Below are 12500 nucleotides of genomic sequence, written 5' to 3'. Positions count from 1 at the left end.
TTCTTCTCTTCTTCCTCTTCCTCTACCACCACCATCACCACCATTACGTTTACTAGACAAAACAATAACAACAACAGTACTCTCAGTTTTGTCCTATTTCTCTGTTTCTTTATATTTCTTTTTCTTTATTCTCTTCTTACTCCTCTGGTTTGCCTTCTCCTCTTCCTTCTTTACCTCCTTCTTCTCTTCTTCCTCTTCCTCTACCACCATCACCACCATCACCCACCACCACTACTACCACCAAGACAAGACAGCAACAACAACTACTACTTCTACTTATATATATTTTTTTACTTTTATTCATTCTACTTTCATTTTATATCCACTTCCTCTTCATTTTCCTCCCTCGTTTCCTTTTTCTCCTTACCCTCGTCCTCCTTTGTATTTGTATTTTTTCTCCTCCTCCTCCTCCTCTTCCTTTTCCCCTTCTATTCATCCTTCGTCTTTTCCTTCTTTTTCTATTTTTCTTGTCCTTGTTTACCCTCCATTTCTTTTTTAGCCTCCTCCTTCTCTCTCTTCTCCTACGCCCCCTCCACACACACACACACACACACACACACACACACACACACACACACACACACACACACAAAACTAAACTACAAACATACATACAAATAAACAAACATACCTCCTCTTCTTCCATGTTTCCTCGTTCTCCTTCTCCTTCCTTCTCTTTCTCTATCATGCTTCCCCTCTCCTCCTCCTCCTCCACTTCCTTCTCCTCCTCCTACACTAACAAACCCACACACGCACAGGTAAACACAAACGGACAGGTATACTCACAGCTTCTCCAGGTTGGGCAGGTGTGACAGGACGTGAGGTGAGAGGCGCGTCAGGCCACTCTCGGACAAGTCACTGCAAAGGAAGGAAGGACTGGTGAGCAGGTGAGTAAATGAGTAAACAATGAATGAAAAACGAAAGGTAATGGAAGTAGGAAGTTAATGAAAGAAGGAAGTAAAGAAGGAAAGGGAGAGAGTTTGAGTGAATGGATGGGAAGGAATAGAAGGGAAAGACAGAGACAAAGAATAGAAGGAAAGGAAAGAAAGGGGGAAAGAAAGAAAAAGAAAAAGAACGAGAGAAAGAGAACGAAAGGAAGGAAAACCATCGTGTATCATTACCACTATTATCATCATCATCATCATCAACAACAATGCCAATAATAATAATAATAATAATAATAATAATAATAATAAATAACGCACACTGCTCCATTATATCATCCTAATTACACACACACACACACACACACACATAATCCCCCCACTACAAACACATCCCCTACCCCCCTACAAGCCCCCCTACCCCCCCCACCCCACAGGTATTCTCAGGTGTGATAACATTGGCTCGTCACGTTAATTACCGCACCAACAAAGGGAGTCGAACCGAGGCACACACGTTTTTCCCTTCCGCCACCGCGCTACTCATTAGTCCGCGGTAATGACGAATAAATAAAAGGTGTACACTGTTATTAATCCTCCCGGCGTCGTAGGGTGGCGGCAAACTACTTCATTAACGCCCGCCGAGCTTTCTGTGTTGATTTGTTTTACGCGATCACTGGGATGTTATGCAAGTTCCAAATATATATAAAAAAGTAAGATATTTTAGTTTTACAGTAAAAGAAGCAGTTCAATAGCAAAAAAAAAAAAGAAAAAAGAAAAGAAAGAAACTGTAATGAAAATAAAAGCCTGCCATTCACTGCTCCTACAAAAGAGTCAAGATATGCGATAATTACTTCAACTACAGTCACTCAAATTTCAAAGTTTCAAAAGATATCGAAAAAAAAGGTCTACATTACTATGTTTTCGTTTACACTTATCTATGTTTTTTTTTCTGTTAATGTTATGCAAATTCAAAAAAATATAAATAAAAAAGTAAGGTCTGCGTCAATTATCTCATGTACAATCACTCAATTGTTATGCAAGATTCAAATGCTATAAAAAAAGATGTGATTTTGTTTTCGTTTACACTTGTTTTTTTCCGTTAATGTTATGCAAATTCTAAAAAAACATATAAAAAAGTAAGGTCTGTGTCAATTAGTTCAAATGTTATACAAGTTTCAAAAGCTATAAAAAAGATCTGCATTATTTTTCTATTTCGTTTGCAATTACCTGATGTTTTCCTTCTGCTAAATGTTAAGGATGTACAAAAAATAAATACAAAAATAAGATCTATGTTAATTATTTCATCACTCAAATGTTATACAAGTTTCAAAAGCTATAAAAAAGATCTGCATTATTTTTCTATTTCGTTTACAATTACCTGATGTTTTCCTTCTGCTAAATGTTAAGGATGTACAAAAAATAAATACAAAAATAAGATCTATGTTAATTATTTCATCACTCAAATGTTATACAAGTTTAAAATATGTAAAAAGACGAGATTTGCATTTTTTTGATCACCTCACGTTGTTTTTTTTACAGATAAATGTTAAGGAAATTCCATAATATACCTAAAATAAGTAAGATCTACGCCGATTATTTCATTAACAATCACCGTATGGTCTTCTGTTAAAGGTAGTGCAAGAATTAAAAATAAATATATAAAAAACGACAGCTACATTATTTCATCAACAATCACTTACATGTTAAAATATTATGCAAATACTAAATATAAATAAAAAAAACTATAATTATTCATGTTTTTTTTATTAACTGATTTGAAAGGTGTCATAATTAGGAGTGGATGGACGTGACTGACTATTTTTTTTTTCCTTCTTGAATCATTATACGCGTTCCAGTGATAAATAAAATCCCTTCATTAATAAATTTATCTTTTTATTCGCTAATTGGAAAGAACGTGTCGTACTCAATGGCAATAGCACGTGACCAGCTATTGTTTTGGTTTTTTTTTTTTACTTCTTTTTTTTCCTTTTCCTTTTCTTTTTCTTTACAATCTTCTTTTCTTTTTTTTTTCCTTTTCATTTTTATCTTTTTCTTTACAATCTTTTCTTTTTCCTTTTCATACTTTTTTCTTTACAATCTTCTTTTCTTTTTTTTTCTTTTCATTTTTTTCTTTTTCTTTACAATCTTCTTTTCTTCTTTTTCCTTTTCATTTTTATCTTTTCTTTACAATCTTCTTTTCTTCTTTTTCCTTTTCATTCTTTCTTTTTTTTCTTTACAATCTCCTTTTCTTCTTTTTCCTTTTCATTCTTTATCTTTTTCTTTACAATCTTTTCTTCTTTTTCTTTACAATCTTCTTTTCTTCTTTTTCCTTTTCATTTTTTCTTTACAATCTTCTTCTATTTTCCTTTTCATTTTTATCTTTTTCTTTACAATCTTCTTTTCTTCTTTTTTCCTTTTCATTCTTTCTTTTCTTTATTCTTAACAATGCTTTACTCCTTGAATCGTTGAACGCGTTGCATGTATAAAAAAAAATATAATAGCGTTGATTAAGTATTTTCCAGTCACTCAATTGAAAGAAGCGTATCATCATAATCAGAGGCAAAATGGCGTGTTGAGCCGCTTCAGTTTATTAGCAGCGCCATTATAAGCGTTTCGGTAATAAAAACAGAATATCGTCAATTCACTCTTTTCACCTGTTTGGGAGGCGCGTTGTAATCAGCGCCATAAACACGTGATGTGATATTTTCTGCCTCGAAACATTATACGAGATTCAATTATCAAAAAAAAAAAAAGAATATCATTAACTAATCAAATTTTCACACTAATTTGAGAGGAAGTGTCGTGATTAGTCTCAAAAGAAGATTATCAGCTGTTACGCCATTATTCACGTGCGTTCAGATAATATATAAAAAATAGCATTACGTTATTAATTCATGTCTCACTAATTCGAAAGTGTGATAAAAATAACGTGATAAGCTGTTGTTGTTGTTTTACTTCTTGAATCATTTTACAAGTTCTAATAATAATAATAACAAAAAAATAATTGATTCATTTTTTCTTTCACTAATTCAAAAGAAAGTGTGTCGTAATTAGTCAAAAAAAAAAAGACTTGATAAGCTTTGTTGTTGTTGTTGTTGTTGTTGTTGTTGTTTTACTTATTGAATCGTTTTTACAAGTTCTAATAATAATAATAACAAAAATATAATTAATTCATTCATTTTGTCCTTCACTAATTCAAAAGAAGGTGGGTCGTAATTAATGATAAAATAACGTGATAAGCTGTTGTTGTTGTTGTTGTTTTACTTCTTGAATCATTTTACAAGTTCTAATAATAATAATAACAAAAAATATAATTAATTCATTTTTTTCTTTCACTAATTTAAAAGTGTCGTAATAATGTGATCAGCTGATTGTGTTTACTTGCCACTTTGTTACGCGCGTTTTAATAATACAAAAATGCGATAACCTCATTAATTCATTTAATAATTCCAAAGTGTCGTAAATAGTGATAAAATAACGTGATCAGCAGATTGAGTTTACTTTTAACAACAATAAAAAATAACAATAAACGATGATAAAAGTAATATCAATAACAAAAACGAAAATCTAGTCCACTTTAATAATTGCAAAGTGTGTCGTAATTACTGATAAAATAACGTGATCAGCTGATTGTATTTACTCGCCCCAATAATAAAAAGTAATAAAAAACGATAATAAATATAACAATAATAATAACAATTAAAAAAACGACAAATTCATTCATTCATTAATTTTAGTAATTGGAAAGTATGTCGAAATTAATGGGAAATGCACGTAATCGACTATTCTTTATTTATTTTATTTGTTATATTTATTTATTGATATTTATTACTTGGCTAGCTGTTTATTTTTTTTTTGTTGTTGTTTTTGTTTGTTTCTTTGTGTTTTGTTTTTGGCATCGTTATACACGTTCCAATACTGAGAAGAATATGAATAAGAAGAAACAGAATAAAAAAGATGAAAAAGAACAAGAACAAGAACAAAAAGAACAAGGAAAGAAGAAGAAAAAGAAGAAAAACAACAAGAACAAAAAAACAGGGAAAGAAAAAAAGAAGAAAAAAAGGAAAAAGAACAAGAACAAGAGCAAAAAGAACAAGGAACGAAGAAAAAGAAGAAGAAGAAGAAGAAGACGAAGAAATATCATAAACAAGAACAAGAGCAAAAAGAACAAGGAACGCAGAAGAAAAAGAAGAAGGAGAAGAAGAAGAAGAAGAAGAAGAAGAAGAAGAAGAAGAAAAAAGAAGAAAAAAAATCAATACCAAGAACAAGAATATCATTAATTATTTCAAGCTTCTGTTTCCCTAATTCAAAAGAAGTGTCGCTATTACTACTTTTTATTACTTCTTGAATAATTTTACACGTTCCAGTAATACAAAATAAATGCAAAACCTTATTAATTCGTTCATTTTTCATTTTACTAATTCCAAAATGGGTCGCAGTTAATTACCAAAGTACGCAATCAGGTAGGTTTTTTTTTTGTTCTATTTTCTGGAATCATACGCGTTCCAATGACATAAAAACGCGAGAACTTCATTACTCGGCTCATTTTCCATTTACTAATTTCGAAGTGTGTCGCAGTTAATGGGAAATGCATGTTTTTTTCTCTATTTCCTTTCTCTTCTTTTTTTCTTGTTTTTTTCTTGTTTTCTTTTTCTTTCGTTATTAATGGGAACGGTTTTTTTTTCTCTCTCTTTTCTTTGCTTTTATTCCTTCTTTTTTTTCTTCTTTTTCCTTTTCATTCTTTTTTTCTTTTTCTCTACAATTCTTTACATTTATTTACCTTGCTTTTCTTTTCTTTTTTCTTTCTTCGTGTTTTCCTCTTGTCTTCTTTTTCCTTTTCTTTCTTTTGCTTCTTTTCTTCTTTTTTCTTTACATTTCTTTACCTTGCTTTTCTTTACCGTCTTGCAGTTTTTTCTTTGTCTTTTCTTCACTTTGTTTTCCTTACTTTCTAATCATAAAAAAAGAATACCATTACGCGGTTCATTTTCCATTCACTAATTTGAAACACCTTTGTTATAACGACTTACCAAAAAAAAACGCGATCAGCTGCTTTTGTTTACTCGTTCTACATCATTATACGCGCGTTCCAATAATACAAACAACAACAACAACGATAATTTCATTCATTCGTTAATTAGGTTTCCGCTCATTAATGTGGAACAACTGTGTCATATGGACTGAAAAAAATATAACACTTGACTAGCTGTTTTTGTTTGTTTGTTTGTTTGTTTGTTTGTGTTTTGATTTTGGTATCGTTATACGCGTTCCAATAATATTAAGAAGAATATGAGTAAGAAGAAACAGAATGATAAAAAGAGGAAGAACAAAAAAAGAAATGGACAAGAAGAACATAAAGGACAAGATGTAGAAGAAGAAGAAGAAGAACACAAGAACAAGAAGAAAAAGAAGAAAAAGAAGAAAAAGAAGAAAACAAAACCAATGAATATGTAAATGAAATAAAGGAAGGAGGGGGAAGAGAGAATGAGATGCAGAGGTGAGGGAGAAAAAGAGGAGGAGGAGGAGGAGGAGGAGGAAGAATAAAAGGAAGGAGGGAAAGAAGAAAAGATAGAGAAGGAAAAGAAGACGGAGAGAAGGAAGGAAGGAAAGACAGTAAGAAGAGGAGAAAGAGAAGAAATAAAAAAGAAAAGAAGGAAGGAAGGAAGAAAAGAAAAAGAGAAGGAAGGAAAGACAGTGGGAAGAGGAGAAAGAAAATGAATAAAAAAGGAAGGAAGGAGGGAAAGAAGACACAAAAGAAATGAGAGACAGAGAGAAGGAAGAGGAGAGAGAGAAGGAAGAAAGGATGAAATGATAAAGGAGAGAAAGACAGAGAGAAGTAAGGAAAAACAGGAAGAAGAGAAAGAGAAGGAATAAAAAGGGAAGGAAGGAAGGATAGAAGAAAAGATAGAGAAGGAGAGAAGGAAGGAAGGACATTAAGAAGAGGAGAATGAGAAGGAAGCAATAAAGGAAGGAAGCAGAGAAAGAAGAAAAGATAGAGAAGGAGAGAAGGAAGGAAGGACATTAAGAAGAGGAGAATGAGAAGGAAACAAAAAAGGAAGGAAGGAAGGAAGGAAAGAAGAAAAGATAGAGAAGGAAGGAAGGACATTAAGAAGAGAAGAATGAGAAGGAAGCAATAAAGGAAGGAAGGAAGGAAAGAAGAAAAGATAGAGAAGGAGAGAAGGAAGGAAGGACATTAAGAAGAGGAGAATGAGAAGGAAACAAAAAAGGAAGGAAGGAAGGAAGGAAAGAAAAGAACAAGAAGAAGGAAGCAATAAAGGAAGGAAGGAAGGAAGGAAGGAACAAGAAGAACAAGAACAAAAACAAAGAAAAAACGAAGCAAAAAAAAAAAAAAAACCCGAGATTACAAAACAGGAACACACACACACACGAAAATACAAACACAAACATAAACACAAGCGCTTACAAACAATAAACACGAACACATAAAATCCGTTTGTTTACACGAGGCGGCAAACGTGAGACTGTTCTGCTATACACTCGTTCGTTCATTTATTTACTCGTGCTGTTAAACTTAATATTCCATTCATACTCAAACTAATTCGCTCACTTATTTAACTTATTCTAAAGCTCAGTGGAACAATCGGAGAGGAGGAGGAGGAGGAGGAGGAGGAGAATGAAGAAGAAGAAGAAGAAGAAGAATTAGAATAAGAAAAAGGCACACAAAGAACACGAATGAGAACAAAAACAAAAAGAACGAGAATGAAAACAAGAAGAAAAGAACAAAAACAAAATAAAAAAACAAGAACTAAAATAAACAGTAACCACAAAAAAAACAAGAACAGAAAGAAGAAAAAAGGACATCGAAGAACCAGAACAAAAAAACAAACAAATAATAAGAAAACTAGAAAGAACGAAAACAGGAAAAACAAGAAAAAGGACAAGAACGAAAACCTGAAGCAAAACAAGAACAAGAAAAAAAGAAAAAATGAACACAACAATAACAAGAAGAAAAGAATACAAGGACAAAAATAAAAAAAAATAGAAATACAACAAACCAGAGGAAAAAGAAAAAAAATAGAAAAAAGTGTGGCACAGCTCTCTCCGTTAACAGTGTGGTGGTGGGGGGGGGGGGGGGTAGAAAGGGTTGGGAGGGGGTCAAGGGGGATCTGATGCCATGACCCGCCCCTGCACTCTCTTTAAACAGTATCCAGCAGCGCCATCTATACTCGGGCCTTATCGCCGCGCCCGTAATGGAGTCGGGGCGGTTTCCTGCACCTATAAAGGGTCTATCTACCTGATCTGATCCAATTTAGCGTTAAGCCAGGTGGAAAGTCGTTTAATTAATCCTGACTTACCGCTCTCCTCCCTGAACCTAACGTAATCTTACCTAACCTAACCTTGCCTCCCACTTTCCTACCTTGCCTTACCTAACCTTGCCTAACATACCACTTTCCCTCCTAACCTTACCAACCTTACCTTACCTAGCCAAACCTAACACCTCTTTTTTGTAAACTTACCCTAACCTAACCTTACCTAAGCAAATACACAACTTTCCTTCCCTTACTTACCCTAACCTAACTTAACCAAGCTACCACTTTCTTACCTTACACTACCTAACCTAACCTAACCTAACCTAACCTAACCTAACCTATCCTAACCTAACCTAACCTAACCTAACCTAACCTAACCTAGCCTAACCTATCCTAACCTAACCTAACCTAACCTAACCTAACCTAACTTTACCAACCTAACACTTTCTTACCTTACGTTACCTAACCTAACCTTACCTAAGCAAATACATAACTTTCCTTCCCTTACTTACCCTAACCTAACTTAACCAAGCTACCACTTTCTTACCTTTACCTAACCTAACCTCACCTAATCTAATATACAAGCTTCCTTCCTAATCCAAATCTAACCTCCTTACCTAACCAAATCTATTGCCACTTTTCCTTCCTGAACTTTATCTAGCCTTACCTGCCACTTTCCTTTACCAACTCAATCGAACACCACTCCCCTTTCAAACCTACCTTATCTATCATTTTCCTTCTTTCCTTAACCTAACCAAACAAACTTATTCCTGCTACACTATTCCACTACAACTATTATTACTACAACTACATTTTCCCTCATTAATTTACCCTAAGCCTTCCCTAACCTACCGCTTTCCCTTTCAAACCTACCTTACATATCATTTTCTTTCCTTCCTTAACCTAACCTAACCTTACAAACTCATTCCATAACCATTACCACAACTATTAATGCCACTACTTCCACTTTCCATCATTAATTTACCCTAACCTTCCCTAACTTAATAAAACATTCTCCTTCCTTTTCAAACCTAACCTAACATACCCCTTTCTTTCTCTCCTCAACCTAACCTAACCTATCCTATAATGCCCCTCTCCTTCCTTTTCAAACCTAACCTAACCTAACCTATAATGCCCCTCTCCTTCCTTTTCAAACCTAACCTAACCTAACCTATAATGCCCCTCTCCTTCCTTTTCAAACCTAATCTAACATACCCCTTTCTCTCCTTCCTTAACCTAACCTAACCTATAATGCCCCTCTCCTTCCTTTTCAAACCTAACCTAACATACCCCTTTCTTTCTCTCCTCAACCTAACCTATAATGCCCCTCTCCTTCCTTTTCAAACCTAACCTAACATACCCCTTTCTTTCCCTCCTCAACCTAACCTAACCTAACCTATAAAGCCCCTCTCCTTCCTTTTCAAACCTAACCTAACATACCCCTTTCTCTCCCTCCTTAACCTAACCTAACCTATAAAGCCCCTCTCCTTCCTTTTCAAACCTAACCTAACATACCCCTTTCTCTCCTTCCTTAACCTAACCTAACCTATAATGTCCCTCTCCTTCCTTTTCAAACCTAACCTAACATACCCCTTTCTCTCCCTCCTTAACCTAACCTAACCTATAAAGCCCCTCTCCTTCCTTTTCAAACCTAACCTAACATACCCCTTTCTTTCTCTCCTCAACCTAACCTAACCTAACCTATAATGCCCCTCTCCTTCCTTTTCAAACCTAACCTAACATACCCCTTTCTCTCCCTCCTTAACCTAACCTAACCTATAATGCCCCTCTCCTTCCTTTTCAAACCTAATCTAACATACCCCTTTCTCTCCTTCCTTAACCTAACCTAACCTATAATGCCCCTCTCCTTCCTTTTCAAACCTAACCTAACATACCCCTTTCTTTCTCTCCTCAACCTAACCTAACCTATAATGCCCCTCTCCTTCCTTTTCAAACCTAACCTAACATACCCCTTTCTCTCCTTCCTTAACCTAACCTAACCTATAAAGCCCCTCTCCTTCCTTTTCAAACCTAACCTAACATACCCCTTTCTCTCCTTCCTTAACCTAACCTAACCTATAATGCCCCTCTCCTTCCTTTTCAAACCTAACCTAACATACCCCTTTCTTTCTCCTCAACCTAACCTACCTAGCCCCTCCTCCCTTTCAAAAACCTAACTAACATACCCCTTTCTTCCAACCCTACCTAATCTAACCTTTCTCCCCCCTCTCCTTCCTAACCTAACCTAACCTATAATGCCCTTCTCCTTCCTTTTCAAACCTAATCTAACATACCCCTTTCTCTCCTTCCTTAACCTAACCTAACCTATAATGCCCCTCTCCTTCCTTTTCAAACCTAACCTAACATACCCCTTTCTCTCCTTCCTTAACCTAACCTAACCTATAAAGCCCCTCTCCTTCCTTTTCAAACCTAACATACCCCTTTCTCTCCTTCCTTAACCTAACCTAACCTATAATGCCCCTCTCCTTCCTTTTCAAACCTAACCTAACATACCCCTTTCTTTCCCTCCTTAACCTAACCTAACCTATAATGCCCCTCTCCTTCCTTTTCAAACCTAACCTAACATACCCCTTTCTCTCCCTCCTTAACCTAACCTAACCTATAATGCCCCTCTCCTTCCTTTTCAAACCTAACCTAACATACCCCTTTATCTCCTTCCTTAACCTAACCTAACCTATAAGGCCCCTCTCCTTCCTTTTCAAACCTAACCTAACATACCCCTTTCTTTCCCTCCTTAACCTAACCTAACCTAACCTAACCTATAATGCCCCTCTCCTTCCTTTTCAAACCTAACCTAACATACCCCTTTCTCTCCCTCCTTAACCTAACCTAACCTATAATGCCCCTCTCCTTCCTTTTCAAACCTAACCTAACATACCCCTTTCTTTCTCTCCTCAACCTAACCTAACCTAACCTATAATGCCCCTCTCCTTCCTTTTCAAACCTAACCTAACATACCCCTTTCTTTCTCTCCTCAACCTAACCTAACCTAACCTATAATGCCCCTCTCCTTCCTTTTCAAACCTAACCTAACATACCCCTTTCTCTCCCTCCTTAACCTAACCTAACCTAACCTAACCTAGCCTATAATGCCCCTCTCCTTCCTTTTCAAACCTAACCTAACATACCCCTTTCTTTCTCTCCTTAACCTAACCTAACCTTACCAAACCATTCCCGCCGCCATAACCATCACCACAACTATTATTACGACTGCTCCATTTCCATTTTATCCGTATACACACTACACAAACCCATTTTCCGCAGAATCACCCTGTTGTTGCGCCCTGCTATAGTCTCCCCTTTCCATTAACTTCCCGGTTTCTTTTGCTCCCGTTTCTCTTTAGTCCCCGTTTCCCTTCCTCCCGTTTCCCTTCCTCCATGTTTCTCTTGCTCCCCTTCCTCTTCATTGCTCTCCTTTTCTTACTTTTCCTTTCCCCGGTTTTTTTATATTCCCATTACTCCCCATTTCCATTTGTTCCCCATTATAACCTGCTCCTCCTCCTCCTTTTCCTTGCCTTCCCTTTCCCTCCCCTTTGCTTTCCCTTACCTTCCCTTCCCTTCCCCTTGTCTCCTCCCTTCCCCTTGCCTCCTCCCTTCCCCTTGCCTCATCCCTTCCCCTATATCTTGCCTCCCTTTCCCCTTCCTTCCCTTCATCTTTCCCTTGCCTTCCCCTTCTATTGCCACCCTTTCCCTCCCCTTCCTCTTTTCCCTTCATTCTGCTCCTACTTTCCTTACTTCTCCATTCCCTTGCCTATCCCTACTTACCTTACTCATACTTTCCCTGGATCCCCCTTTCCCTTCCCTTCCCCTTCCCTTAATCCCCTTTTCCCTTCCCCCTTCCCCTCGGCAACTGTCCGCTATGCACTTGGCTAATTTATGGTATTCACGAGAACTCATTTCAACTTGTGCAAAATGTGAAAATGTAGGTGGTACGGGAACTTTGTGCGAGAGAGAGAGAGAGAGAGAGAGAGAGAGAGAGAGAGAGAGAGAGAGAGAGAGAGAGAGAGAGAGAGAGAGAGAGAGAGAGAGAAAATATGATGACCTCTCCAGCTGAACATACAACAGTAGTCATGGATGCTGTGGACGTTAAGATTCACACACACACACACACACACACACACACACACACACACACACACACACACACACACACACACAACTCCCCCCCAACATATAAAACACATACAAACAAGAAAGTAGATATAGAAATACATAAAAATAAACGAACAAACAAGGAACCAACACACACACACACACACACACACACACACACACACACACACACATTCACGGTCCGCAGTTAGTTTATGGACCAGAATTATGGGTA

The 12500-nt window shown here is 36.3% G+C and overlaps 1 protein-coding gene and 1 long non-coding RNA gene across 7 annotated transcripts in view; both read right to left on the bottom strand.

The window, feature by feature from the left end:
* The window catches only part of LOC127005069 (adhesion G protein-coupled receptor A3-like), a 74593-nt gene that overhangs the window by 50975 nt on the left and 11118 nt on the right, over nt 1-12500 (bottom strand). For all 6 annotated transcript variants that reach the window (XM_050873547.1, XM_050873553.1, XM_050873551.1 and 3 more), the window contains exon 3: nt 787-858. In XM_050873547.1, coding sequence (XP_050729504.1) covers nt 787-858 — 72 coding nt within the window. The remainder of the gene's footprint in view (nt 1-786; nt 859-12500) is intronic.
* On the bottom strand, nt 9831-10524 carry LOC127005070 (uncharacterized). Its single transcript, XR_007758257.1, has 3 exons — nt 10473-10524; nt 10039-10078; nt 9831-9888 (listed from the first exon to the last, which is right to left on the bottom strand). It is a non-coding gene; the product is annotated as an uncharacterized LOC127005070 (long non-coding RNA).

This window comes from Eriocheir sinensis, chromosome 29 (genome assembly GCF_024679095.1).
Source record: "Eriocheir sinensis breed Jianghai 21 chromosome 29, ASM2467909v1, whole genome shotgun sequence".
In the NCBI taxonomy this organism is placed as follows: domain Eukaryota; kingdom Metazoa; phylum Arthropoda; class Malacostraca; order Decapoda; family Varunidae; genus Eriocheir; species Eriocheir sinensis.
This window is presented reverse-complemented; position numbering and strand designations above follow the sequence as displayed.